This window comes from Rhincodon typus, chromosome 1 (assembly GCF_021869965.1).
Source record: "Rhincodon typus isolate 14 chromosome 1, sRhiTyp1.1, whole genome shotgun sequence".
NCBI classification, from domain to species: domain Eukaryota; kingdom Metazoa; phylum Chordata; class Chondrichthyes; order Orectolobiformes; family Rhincodontidae; genus Rhincodon; species Rhincodon typus.
Window position 1 is genome coordinate 81591037 of NC_063332.1, and position 14774 is coordinate 81605810.

General features: G+C 37.9%; 1 protein-coding gene across 1 annotated transcript; it reads left to right on the plus strand.

Moving 5' to 3' along the window:
- Positions 1-1957: 1957 nt before the first annotated feature.
- On the plus strand, positions 1958-13637 carry LOC125484579 (translation factor GUF1, mitochondrial-like). The gene is made up of 5 exons (XM_048603976.1): positions 1958-2110; positions 3586-3687; positions 9012-9131; positions 11090-11126; positions 12994-13637. The coding sequence occupies exons 1-5, from the start codon at positions 2001-2003 to the stop codon at positions 13129-13131; spliced, it is 507 nt and encodes a 168-aa protein (XP_048459933.1). The 5' UTR covers positions 1958-2000; the 3' UTR covers positions 13132-13637.
- Positions 13638-14774: the final 1137 nt, after the last annotated feature.

Consider the following 14774-nt stretch of genomic DNA (forward strand, 5'->3'; position numbering starts at 1 on the left):
GCCTTTCTGCTCCTATGATGCTGCTTGGCCTGCTGTGTTCATCCAGCTCTGCACCTTGTTGTCTCGGATTCTCCAGCATCTGCAGTTCCTACTATCCCTGCCAAAATATTGTCAGTTTATCATGTGTCACCACAGCAGATCTTTGATCAGCTCTTGACTTGAACAGGATTTATAGGAGGTGGTGGCACAATGGTATTGGCATTGCACCAGTGATCCAGAGACCCAGGCTAATGCAGTGAGGACATGCGTGCAAATTTCACCATGGCAGATGGTGAAATTTGAATTCATTAAAAGCTAAAGTTAAAAAGAAACCAGTCTAATAGTAATCATGAACATTGTCAATTGTCATAAAAACCTATCTTGTTCACTTATACCCTTTAGGGAAGGAAATCATCTATCCTCATCTGGTCTGCTGCAAACCCACAAATTATGTAGTTGACTCTTAACTGCCCTTTGAAATTAAAGCCAATCAGTTCATATGCTTTTAAAGATGGTTGACAAATGCTGGCCTTGTGGGATAGCTTCCTTCCAAGAAGTCGACCCACTTGTGAACAAGACCTTTGCCAACAATTAATTTGGATGGCTCCATTGACATCAGGCCTTCCAGATCCAAACTACTAAGCATTCTACCAATGTTAAACTGGTGAGCCAGAAATTTAGGAGAGAGACATAGCATCAGGTATTTTAACCCTCACTATTAAATCTGTATTTTTGATCTAAGCCATACCCCTGGTATCAACAGTTTGTAATGTGCTGAAACAATATTTATTTCCGTTTATATTTGTACGACAGAAGTTAAATTATAGGACATCAAGTATAAACTACATCAGAGATCATCTGCCAACAATTGGTGACTCAGCATTCTATGCTTAGAGACCTGTCTGGAACCAACATTTGCTGTTTAGACTGAATGACTTGATTCTCTACTTATGTTCTAAATAATTATCCTTCCCTCCATCATAAGGTCAGAAGTAGAAATGTTTGTGCAGTCATCAGCAATATTCAGTACCATTCACAACTCCTCAGATACTGAAGCACTCCATGTAAATATAGCAAGACATGGACAGTACCCAAGTTTGGGCTGATAAGTGGCAAGTGAAGTTCACGCTGTTTAAGGCAATGACTTTTTCAAGAAGTGCAAATCTAACTGTAGCTCCTTGACATTCAGTGACATTACCATCAATGAATCCTCCGCTATCAACATCCTTGGGATTAGCATTGACCAGGAATCCTACAGCAATTAACTCACCTCCTGACTCCACACAGCATGACCACTGTCTAAAAGGCACAAGTCAGGACTTTGATGAATACTCTCCATTAGCGTGGATGAATCTAAATCTAACAGCATCGTAGCAGTATCCAGGACAAAGCAGCCTGCTTAGTATGCAAATATTCACTCCCACCACCATTGATGCTTAGTAGCAGCAGTGTGTGTCAACTACAAGATGCACTGCAGAAATTCACCAAAGCTCCTTAAGGATCATCTTTCAAGCCTACAGCCAATGCCATCTCGAAGGACAAGGATAGAAGATAAATGAGAAAATCACTACCTGCAAGTCCCCTCAAAGTCACTCACCATCACCATTTATCATATTGCTACTCATAGAGGAAATATTCCTGTCAAATCCAATGAACAAAATAATATGCTTCTGGCTCCTTTTCAGTATGCTCCTATGCAGTGTGAAACCCAAATTCAGTTGTTGCTTTGACCTGCATTGCAAGTTCCATGTCTTAAGAATAAAGCATTGCTTTCGTTTTATTCCAATATTCACATTGAATTAATCTTTATTTTTTTTCCTCCTCACTTCATATATGACTTAAAATCTGTTGTTCAATGATTTTAGTTAGTTAGTTAGATTTGAGCAAAACTAAGTTGCTGAATTTTCTTAAGCACTGTTTTGAGGTATTTCCAATGTATCTATATTTATGCAGTTTTAAACTTTGGGGATTCCTCACTGAATATTGATTTATTTTAGAGTCGGAGAGCAGTTCAGAAGAATATGGTTTATATTGATGATCACAGACTTATGATGCAGTACCTTTTTCCACTAAATGAAATTGTGGTAGATTTCTATGACAGCCTGAAATCTCTTTCTTCAGGATATGCCAGGTAGGAACATTTAGATTTACATTCTCAGTAACAAAATAGAATTTTAGTCTATGCTGTCCTTCAGTTAGTAAACAAATAAATTCAGCATTACATGAAAAGATGTGCCTCGAAGCAGAGAGGTAGTGTAAAAGAATATGCATATTGGAGAATGCGTTATAAATTATTGGGAGCTAAGAGTCACAAGTATAGCTGCTAAACTTGCAGTTTATAAAAAGTTGATATGAGTACATAAATTAGGGGTAGAGGTAGGTCATTCAGTCCCTTAAGCTGCTCTGTTATCCAAATAGAATCACAGCTGATCTGTTTGTCTTGAATTCCAAATTGCCCCAAATGATCTTTGATTTCCTTTCCTAACAATAATTTCTGCTTCTACCTTAAAATATTCAAAGACCCTTCCTCCACAGTTCTCTGAAGTAGAGAGAAACAACATTGCACAGCTGCTTGGGAGAGTAAATTTCTCTGCTTCGCCATTTTAAAAGTGTGACCCCGATTTCTAACCCGTGCCCCCCTTAGTTTTGGCCTCATCAACCTTGTCAAGACCATTAAGATCTTAAATACCTGAACCAAGTAATCCCTCGCTCACAAGTAACCCGAGTGGAAACAAGCCCTATCTTTTCAACCTGTCCTCAGAAGTCAACCCAATCATTTTTGCTTTTTTATTGTAACTGAGTAGCACCTAGCCTTGGTTATTGTTTAGTTCTTAGGTTTATTCTCACTGCCATTCTCTCTCATTCATTTCCCATGTTACTGTTTTGTTCTTTCTGCCTTGATGATACCCCTAGATTCACTGCATTTACCCAAGCCTGATCTCTCACTTCCACTGTATAGTTTAAAGCCCTTTCTGCTTCCCTAGTTATATGGTTTGCTAGAACCCTAATCCCAGAATAGCTCAGGTGCAGAATGCCACAACAGTACATTCCCCATTTTCTTGGTGCTGATGCCTATGTCCAACGACCCAGATCCCACTTGTTTCACACCAGTTTTTGAGCCCCATATTCACAATTTTATATGCCAACTGCCAATTGACACATGGCTCAGCCAATAATCCAGAGGTTTAAGGTTCATCTCTTCGATATGGTGTCTTGATACCTACTTTGATCATGACCACTGGGTCTGCTCCCACCAACCCCACTTCCTCTTCAGCCCTAAGCAGCCCCAAATGAAGTAGGCAACATAGCCTTCTGAACTTACTGTCTTGACTTCATGTACCACAGTCAGTTCGCTCATCCGTCCTGCAACCCTCACTCTCATCCCAACAAGCAGAAAGAACCTTAGGTAGTTTGGGCAATTGCAAAGGCAGAAACTCCTGCCTTCTGGGTCCCGTTAATTGCCATACTTGCAGACCTTATTGTTTTGGAAAAGCAGACTCAATGGGCCAAATGGCCTACTTTTACTCTTATTTTGCAAGGTCATATTACTAAATTGATGGTAGGATTTATGTAAATTATTTTCTTACATTTTGTTTATTCTTGTAGTTTTGACTATGAAGATGCAGGATACCAGGTGGCTGACCTGATTAAGATGGACATTTATCTAAATGGAAAGTGTGTGGAGGAACTTGCGACCATTGTGCACAGGTTCGTCACTGAGTGCAGTTACTTTTCATGTTTATCTGGAAACGTGCTACTTGCTTCTGTATGCTTTACCCTATTTTTCCTGATCTGAATCAGATGGTAAGAAAGTGGACCAACCAACTACCTTTCAAAACCTTAAATTTATGAAGGTCCCTTTCAAAGTTTTCTCCTTACTAAAACTAATAAATTGCAGAGTAACCATACAACTTGAGTGCTCAATTATTGAACATATCAGCAGAAGTACTTTTAATAGTTTAAATCACCTATACTTCAACATGAATCCTGTTTACAACAATGGCAAAAGTATGATCAAGCTGGCCCATAATACAGTTATTTATATTGGCAGTTTAAAGGATAAACTGCTTCAAATGTTTTGTCAGGTAGCTCTTCCTGCTTGTTTGAATAAACCTAATGGCATATGAGAAGCTTTCTTTCAGATTTTGGCTTGTAGCATGTGTATAACATTGATGATATCATAGCTGTTTAAGGTTAACTGTCTTGTTCAGTGGATAAGTTATAGCTGTCACAAAGCAGTGGACCAAATGTTTACAATGACATTACAGATACCCCTTTGTAACATTGTCCTTTTTAGTCCAAGGATATCTGACTGCCACTGACTAAGCTAGCATTTGTTGCCCATCCCTAATTGCCCTGGTGATGGTGAGCTGTCTTTTTAAACAGTTGTAGTCTTTGGGACATAGGGACACCAAAGATGCTGTTTAGAAGAAAGTTCTAGCATTTTTACGCTGCAACGGTGAAGGATCGGCAATATAGTTTCCAAGTCAAGATACTAAGTGACTTGGAGGAGAACTTGCAAACTGTGGTGTTCCCATCCATCTGCTGCCCTTATCCTTCTACATTGTAGAATTTGCAGGTTTGTAAGGTGCTATCAAAAGAATGCTACAGTGCATCTTGCAAATTATATACACCGCTGCCATTGTGTATCAGTGATGAATTGAGTGAATATTGCTGTGGTGGATAGGATGCTGGACAACTGAGTTGCTTGGTCCTGAAGTGAAGTCACATTCACACAATCACCCAGAATATGTAGTACTTTGTAGGAAAGTTTGATATTAGGGAAAGTGAAAATATGTTTCCTTTTTATTTTTGTATACGTTCTTCTATGTTGCACAAAGGATGGAATGTTACATTCTGGGGTAACAGTTACCAACCACATTGCCTGTCCAACTGTCCTCCTCTCTCTGGGCTCTATTTCCACCTATCATTTACTCCTTACCCCCCACCTTATCTTCTGCACAAAAAACAACTCTTTCCTAGCTACCATCAGTTCTGAAGAAGGGTCATTGGACCCAAAATCAGATACCAGAAATGTTGGAGAATGCAAGATTTAATGAGAAGGAAGAATTGAGGCAGATCAATATTAGTGGAGAAATGGTGCTGGGAAAATTGATGGGATTGAAGGCGGATAAATCCCCAGGGCCTGATAATCTACATCCCAGAGTACTTAAGGAAGTGGCTGTAGAAATTGTTGATGCATTGGTGGTCATCTTCCAGGATTCTGTAGACTCGAGAACAGTCCCTGCAGATTGGAGGGATAGCTAAGACACTCCCGTATTCAAAAATGAAGGTAGAGAGAAAACAGGGAATTATTGCCCCAGTAAGTGGGGAAAATTCTCAAATGCATTATCAAGGACTTTATAGTGGAGCATTTAGAAAGCAGTGGCAGGATCAGACAGAGTCAGCGTGAATTTATGAAGGGGAAATCATGTTGGAATTCTATGAAGATGTAACTAGTACAGTTGACAAGGAGGAGCCAGTCGATGTAGTATATTTGGACTTTAAGAATGGGTTTGACAAAGTCCCACATGAGAGATTATTGTGCAAGATTAAAACGCATGGGATTGGGCAAGTGTATTGAGATGGATAGAAAACTGGTTGGCAGAGAGGAAACAAAGAGTAGGAATTAATGGGTCCTTCTCAAATTGGCAGGCAGTAACTAGTGAGGTGTGACAGGGATCGGTTCTGGGACCCAGTTATTCACAATATATATTAATGATTCGGATGTAGGAACAAAATGTAACATCTCAAAGTTTGCAGATGATACCAATTTGAGTGGGAGGGTAAACTGTGACGAGGATGCAGAGATCCTTCAGCATGATCTGGACAGGTTGGTGTGTGGACAAATCAGTGCCAGATGCTATGTAATTTGGATAAATGTGAGGTTATTTACTTTGGGAGCAAAAACAAGAAGGCAGATTGCTACCTGAATGGCTGTAAATTGGGAGGGGGGGTTTGCAGCAGGGCCTGGGCATCCTTGAGCACTAGTCGCTGAAGGTAAGCATGCAGCTGCAACAGGCAGTAAAGGCAGCAAATGGTATGTTGGCTTTCATTGCGAAAGGTTTCAAGTACAGGAGCAGGGATGTATTGTTGCAGTTATACAAGGCCTTAGAGAGGCCACACCTAGAATATTGTGTGCAGTTTTGGTCTCCTTTTCTGAGGAAGATTGCTGTTGCTCGAGAGAGAGAGAGTGCAGCAAAGGTTTACCAGGCTGATACCGGGGATGGCAGGTCTGACATATGAGGAGAGATTGATGAGGTTAGGATTGTTTTCGCTTGAGTTCCGATGAATGAGGGAGAATCTCAGAGACTTATAAAATTCTAACAGGACTGGACAGTGTAGATGCAGGGAGGATGTTCCCGATGATGGGTATGTGCAGAACCAGGGGTCACAGTATGAGGATACGGGGTAGACAATTTAGGATGGAGATGAGGAGACATTTCTTCGCCCAAAGGTGGTGACCCTGTGGAATTCATTACCACAGGAAGTAGTTAATGCCAAAACATTGAATGTATTCAAGAGGCGGCTAGACATAGCACTTGGGGTGAATGGGATCAAAGATTACGGGGAGAAAGCAGGATTAGGCTATTGAGTTGGACGATCAGCCATGATCATGATGAATGGCAGAACAGGCTCAAAGGACTGAATGGCCTCCTGCTGTTCCTATCTTCTATGTTTCTATGAAACATTAACTCTGATTTCTCCGCACAGATGCTGCCAGACCTACTGACCTTTTCCGGCAATTTGTGTTTATATTTCTGATTTCCAGCATCCGCAGTTCTTTTGGCTTTTATATAGAATGTTACACATCTCCACAAGCTGCCATTTTAATTAAACAACTCCTAAACATGTGCACTTACACTTTCATCATGGGAATGTTAGGCAGCGTGTCTTGTATGTCGCAGTATTGGCTTTAAAACAACGGACAGAGGCTCAGGGTTTCTGCTGAAGCGACCTCCTACTATTATGGTTAATTAAAAATCCAAAGAAATGTGCATGCTGGAAATCGGAAACAGAAATAGAAATTGCTGGAAAAGCTCAGTTCTGCAGAAGGGTCACTGAGCCTGAAATGTTAACTCTGCTTTCTCTCCACAGATGCTACCATACCTGTTGAGTTTTTCCAGCAATTTCTGTTTCTGTTCCTGCTATTACGGTATCAGTAGCCCTGGATCAATGTGTAGGTACACACATATGAATTATGAGGAGGAGGCCATTCGATACCTCAAGTCTATTTCACCACTCAGTAAGATCAGGCTGATCTTATTAACTTCAACTCCACACACCAGACTACTTCTGATATCCTTTGACTTCCTTGTTAGTCGAGAATTCATCTACCTCTTCCTCCAAAGATTTCAATGATCCTGCTTCCAGCACTCTATGCCAATCCTGCTTCCTGCGTATAAAGATGTACACGGTCACATACCATATCAATTTTAATTTAGTGCGAACACTTTTTGTGTGACGTTGTTGAGTGCCAGTGTGTATATCTTGTGCTCTCGGAATCTAGTTACTGCGTGAAAGCTTTGTGCCCTGTTGAAAAAATGCCCACATTCATTCAATCATAACCTTATTTTTACAAAGACATAACTGCCTCTAATTAATAACTTTTCTAGAGATTGTTTAGTGGTCCAACATAAAGTGGAGATTGTGAAGACCGGTAACTACTTATATGTCTGGTGAAGAAGTCTGGAACTGGAGATCCATGCTACTGAATAGTATGCATAAGTTTCATTTGATGTTGTTAGGCCTGTGTTTGCTAGCCCTTCATGAACTCTCCTTTGCATATAACTGCCATGTGCTAAAGCTGAAAAAATACTATCAAACCCTTGCATATTCTCTACATTTATTATTGGATTCATACTTGCATCCTAGCCCATTTCTACATTTTCTGGGAGAGATAAAAAATAAGAGAAGCATACCCATTAGGGAGAAAATGTTAACACTAGCTGCAACTTCCAACTGCCCTTAAGAATAAGTACTTAAATAGGGCAGTTCCAAGACTTCTCATGCTCCCATTTTATCTGCACCTTATGGCCACCCACATATGAGATACAGCTTGGTACATGATTTCACTCATTATGTAGTAGATCAGATTTTGATAAATAATAAATGATGAACGTTGTTGTTAATGAGCAAAAGACGTGATAGTCCAGAAAATTGCACATTACCATGAATTGAGGCACTTTACCATAAATATTTGAGAAAACTTAAATATGATGCTTAAACTCCCCCATAACACAGGATTTTCATGATGTTGATGTATTAGCATGTTAATTGCCCGTAAAACCTGTCTCGCTGATTTAAATAATTAACATAAATACAGTTTTAACAATGTGATAATTGTATGACCACCAAATAACTTCCCCCGTCTCGACAGTAAACAATTCTATCTGTAGAATCTCAGTCTTTCAAGTTGTGAAATATATTAGGAGATTTCAAAACTTGTTATTATTTTTTACTTTTCTTCTCCTTCAATCCAGTCCTCCTCTCTCTTTCTTCAGTTTTCTTTCTCTACCTAATTTGACATCGAATTCATTCATTTGAATTTGCTGCCCAGTTCGGTTCTTCCCCAATTGATTCTTAATCCTTAAATCTCATTGCTTGAAGAAATACATTGTTTGTCCCTCATTTCACCTAGGTTTGATGTGCTGTTTTGCTTCATTGTGCCATTATCAGCTTGTGCTTCCACCAATTTTGTGACAAAACGTGACAAGCAAGTTGAATTAATAGGATACAACACAATGTCCCCGACTCTTGTGCCAGCAGAGTCTGGTTCTGTTTTCTCATTTACTGACTAAATCATGCACTGCTTAATAAGGTACTGTTATGACTTGAATGCTGTAGTTTTGCAGATGGTCTGCTATTTTGACTTATGTACAACACTTGCTGGTGGTGAAGCAGACTGCAAAAGTAGTCCTTCAAAGCTGATAATTAGAAATGCAAAGATTGTCATAGATTGATGTATACTTGTCTGTTTTTTATTTATTTAATAAAATATTTTGAAGAATTCATTGGTTGCTTACTTGCAGGGAAAAGGCTTATTCTACTGGTAAAGCAATAGCAGAACGTTTAAAAGACACAATACCTCCGCAACTCTTTGAAATTGCCATTCAGGCAGCAATAGGCAACAAGGTTATAGCAAGAGAAACGTGAGTATCTGCTTCATTCACTAGCATTTAGCTTCATCTCACCTTACTATGTCATTCCTGACCCTGTAGAGCAGTAATTCTTCTGGAATGGGCTTTTTAACCATGCCCAAGAAATAGAGCTTAAAAACTTGCGTATTGTAAATCATTTCTCATGGCCTCAGAATATCACAAAGTGCTTCACAGCCAGTGTATTACTTTTGAAGCATATTTGCTGTTTCACTTGCATGACAGCAGCATGCCTCATGCAGTGAAACACAAAAACACAATGAAACTGACTGCTTTGAATCAATTTTATAAATTGAATGTCTGATCAGGTATGAAAATATTTTATGTTTTAAAGAAGTGTTTGTTTTGCATGGGCCTTTATTGAAGGCCTTGCTACTGAAATGGAGACAGACTGATCTCTAATTTAATGCTGGACTGATTCCATTTTCTTCCGTGAACAAAATATTCTGTCCTTAGTATTGGCCTATAATGATTAAGCAGTGGAAAGCAGTAATTGATTCTCTGACAATGAGATACAGAAATTAAACTATGCCACATCATGTGTCTTGGTAAACTACATAAACATAAAATGAGAACAAAGAAATGTTAATAGTGAATTTTTGTTTATATAATGCTATAGGCATTCAGATTAAACTTCAAAATCAACCTTAATATTATCAGACCTGTCAATAGCTCAGACTCATGAGCCATGTTGAGAATAGCTTTAAGGATCAGTTCTTAATTAAGTAATTACTAAAAGAGCATTTAACTCAGTTTCAGAGTTCTGTCAACATTTACATATGATATGAAATTTCCAGTCATATTTGGATATCATGTTGCTTGAATTATTTTATAACGAGTTTCCAATTACTTACTCCACATTTTGTAATAAGTGGCAAGGTGATGGCACTAACCACTGACATTAAGGAAGACTGGTCATTAAGGTATAGAGATCTCTGTGGATTTCACTTTTCCCAAAGATAATTTCACATTGGTAATAGCAATAATAAATCTCTAGTATCTATTACTGTATAATTGATCAGCAGTATAAGCAACCAGTTACACTGGATAATTCCTACTGCTATCAAGCTAGGAGGTAATAGGCAAATAGCTACATTCATATTCTACAGTTTTGCAGAAAGTGAAATTAACGTTGAGACATACACATGGAACTAAGGTAGAAGATGAAATATAAACTTTGATAAAACAATTTTATTATTTTAAAATCTATTAAATGTTTGTTATTAAATCTAAAGTATAAGATTATTTTGTAAGCACAAGTAAGGTTGTTACGGAAGAATTTGTACCTTAGTGTGCCTGTTAAAGACTTAATTACACTCATTCAACATGGCATAACTGTTGGAAGGATTTTTAGCAACAAGACCCATAGCATAAATAAGTCAAATAATAATGTGTAATTGATACCCATTTCCAAACACTGAACAGCAATTTCTGTATCCAAGATCTTTTTCCTGGGATGGGCGAATCCAAAAATAGTGGGTGTAGGTTTAAAGTGAGAGGAGAAAAGTTTAAAAAGGACCTGAAGAGTAACTTTTTCTTGCAGAGGGTGGTACGGAATAAGCTGCCAGAGGAAGTGGTGGAGGCGGGTACAATTACATTTAAAAGGCATCTGAAAGTATATATGAATAGGAAGGGTTTAGAGGGATATGGGCCAAATGCTGGAAAATCGGACTAGGTCAGATTGGGATATCTGGTTGGTGCGGATGAGTTGTACTAAAGGGTCTGTTTCCGTGCTGTACGACTCTGACTCTGAAGTTTTGACCCACGTGGAAAAGCAAGGAATTGCTGACAGCAATTTCTGAATGTTTAGTTTTAGCTGGAACTGTCTGAATACTGGCAGTTGATGTCAGTTTCACAGAGTGATGATAACAAATACTGACCAATTTTCCTCTTTGTAATGACAAATAAATATGTTTCTACACAGAACTTCTGTGTGTTTATTTTCTTTTCAGTATTAAAGCAGTAAGGAAGAATGTATTGGCAAAATGTGTAAGTATAGTTTTTTTTTCAAATGTTACATTTTCTTTAGAATACAAAAATTAGGCTTTTTACATCCATCTGGCACAACACAAAGTACCGACATTAAGCCAAGTTTGTTCAAAATTAGAATCAACTTAAACTGAATTTGAAATTGTTTTAAATTGACTTAAGGGAATTCAAGGAAGGCATTTTAGGAGTGATTCTATTTAGTGTGTCTGAAAATGCTTGACATGCACTTTAAGTGTACTTACTGATTTTAATTTGCATAGGTAAATCAAATACTGAAACAGTAATCCTGCAGTGAAGGGATATAAGGATAAATAATGTGTGGTCATATACATGCTTTACTGAGTTTGGTGAACTGATTTGAATATTTAAATAACAAAGTGCAACTTGCCTCCCCTCCCACCCAGAACCTCCAAAGTGGCGGCCTGTCTGCAAAAGTCATTATTTTAGTTTATATCTTAAAAACTTATCATTAATTTTCATTGCAGTGACCTGCTCATTTGAAGTTGGAAGAACTCAGGTTGGTTCTCTCCTCCCCCCCCCACCCGCCCCCCCCCAACCACCACCAAACAAACACACACATAATCCCCCACCCTGTGGCCACCCTGGAGACAGTTCACACATAGTGATCATTCACTTGAAGGTGCGGGTTCTAACCTGTGCTGCAGTCTCATGGTTGCAGGGTTCCAAAGTGCACAATGCAAATGCTACCCATGACAAGCTGAAATATCACCCAGCATCACTGACCTATCAAACTGCTCCTTTTGTTAGTTAGTGTAAATATTGTGGTGCAAAGGCATTACTAGATATGGCACACATACTTAATCTATAATTTATCTATCTTTCAAGTTTAGGTGACTTTTGTTAATGTTTGGCTGAAAATTTAAACAAAAATGGTATTGAAGAGTAGGAATTACTTGACAGTGTAAAATTATTTTTTAAATACTTTTAATGATAAAGTGGCTTGTCTACTGGAATTTTTCCTTTGATGACTGCAGTTCATGAAAAAAATCCACCAGGTGACACTTGTCCTGTTTTAAAATTTAGCCTATTTGGCTTCAGTTAAAGGACTAATAAATTGAGCATAAGTGCTTGCTTTCAGTAAGCTTTATACATTGATTAAATAAATTATTCTTTCAGTGAATACATTGGTTTCAAAGGAATTCCAAGCACAGTCAAATAATTGAAAAGTTTTCACTTAATATTTGCTTGGAAGGAAATATTCTATTAGCCTAAAAATATAAATTACATTTAAATTAAAGTACATTTAAAACTGTTGTAAAACACATACCTTCATATACTTTCCTGTTAGAGGTGATCTATAAAGGTAAGATACTTTGAGTTTTCCTGATATCAACAGGTGTTTCAAAGTATTATAGATACTTGCAATGTAATTATGAAAGTAAATTATAAGTGGAAATGCTGATGTCTTTGTTGCAAACTTTTCTCACTGCAGTCATAAGTACTGAATACACAGGTGGTTAGTCAAGTGTTGACCATAAATGCGGTAAATGTATTTTCTGAATTTGAAGTCTCTTGCAAATTACAAAAGCACAGTAATATGCATTCAATAGTTAAGTTTAAAGTGAAAGAAATGGTATTATGCTGAATTGGTGTATAATCCTGAATATCATGGGCAAATGGACATTTATTATCTCTGTCATTCCTTCCTGTATTGTTTGAATTATTTCAAACATCTGGTCTAAGAACAGGCACAATGATAAACGGTTTCCTCTGTTCACCATTTGTAATTGGTGTCTTTATGTATGCAAATAACACTACTGGTTTAAACTTTATTACAAATAGGAACGGATATGTTATCCCCACTTTTGTTGCAGATATGTTTAAAAGTACTTATTATTATTTTCAGTATGGTGGGGACATAACCCGTAAAATGAAGCTTCTGAAGAGGCAAGCTGAAGGAAAGAGAAGAATGAGAAAAATTGGCAATGTGGAGATACCAAAAGATGCTTTTATAAATGTACTAAAGAGACAAAAGGACAAGTAGAGTAAAATGTAAATAGAGAACCCAGTCCTTTCTGTTTAAACCTGTTTATTTATCTCATTATTATCTGAAATATGTCATTGATGTAGAAAGCTAAAACCATCAATCATTGCACTTCAGAAGGACTAGAAATTTACAATGATAAGGTGTATATAAATGCAAGTACATCACCATGTGCTATACTTAGAACATTGAAAGCAGCCTCAATGATCATTATCTAAGGACTCTAACTGGGAGTGAAGTCCTCATGGATTATCCATGTATTTGCTTACAGTTCAAACTTTTGATTTGGCTCATTACTGGAAACTGCTAATGTAAATGGATCCTGGGTTCTGTGAATTATATTCATTTATTCTCCACAAGATGGATCAATACAGTAAAATTATGTTGACTGGCTCAATGTTAATTACCTGAGGTTTACTTTTGCAAAAATATTTATTTTTCTGTCAAATGAATGAATTTTTAAAGTGAGATATATAGTGTCAATAAACAATTCTAATGTTGCTGCATTTCTTTTGTTTTTGGAATCTGCACATTGTTTCTGTATGGCTAGCTATTCAAAATAATGATCAACAATGAAAAATAAACTGAGTACAGTTTTCTTGAAAGCAAGAGAGGTGCTATTACCTGGTAACCTGTCATATTTCTACGATCTTAAAACACAAAATCAGCAATAAGATTCACTTGTTAATTGTGTCCTTTATCAGAACCAATATTAATTTGTGTTCTGTCTTGTGGAGTTTTGGGGGAAAAAAGAAATTAGAACTATTTTCATGATTGTTGAATTTGATATCTTAGATGTAGAGACGCTCAAGCTCCCGTTTACACTATGGAATCTAAAAGGAAAAGAAAGAAAAAAATAGCTTAAATAGAGCACTTTACATCACAGTCAGATGTCTTTTTTTAAAAAGTTCTTTCATGGAATGTGGGTGTCCCTGGCAAGACCATCCTCTGTCCTCCATGCCTAATTGCTCTTGAACTGAGTGGTCACCTCTGAGGACATTTAGCCATCAAATACATTGCCGTGGGCCTGGAGTCCTGTGTAGGCCAACTTGGGTAAGGACAGCAGATTCCCTTCCAAAAGGGGCATTGGTGACCCAGATGTGGCATCACTGGAGACCAGCTTTATACTTCAGATTTATTATTCAATGAATTCAGTTCCCACCAGCTGCTTTGGTGGGATTTGAACCCATGTCTGTAGAGCATTAGGCGGGGCCTCTGGGTTATTAATGAGTGCAGCTTTCTCATTATACATATGTTTTCTCTGTAAAAAAAAATGCTTCACAGCCAATTAAGTATTTCTGGTGTGTAATTACTGTTGTAGGATAGGAAACTGGCAGCTGATTTCCACACAAGCTCCCACATACAGTTGATTGAAGGAAAAATATTGGCTAGGACATTATAGAATAGAATCATACGGTAGACAGCACAGAAAGAGGCTATTTGTCTTGTTCAATCAAGCTCTGGAAGAGCGATTCACGCAATCGCACTCCTCTTCCCCTTCCTTGTAACCGTACAAAACATTTTTTCAAGATAATTCTCCAATTTTCTTTTGAAAGTCACAATTCACTATAGGTATTCTGTGATTCTATAAATGTTTCTGCGCCACACTCAGATGCAGCGCATTCCAGGTTCTAAGATATCTG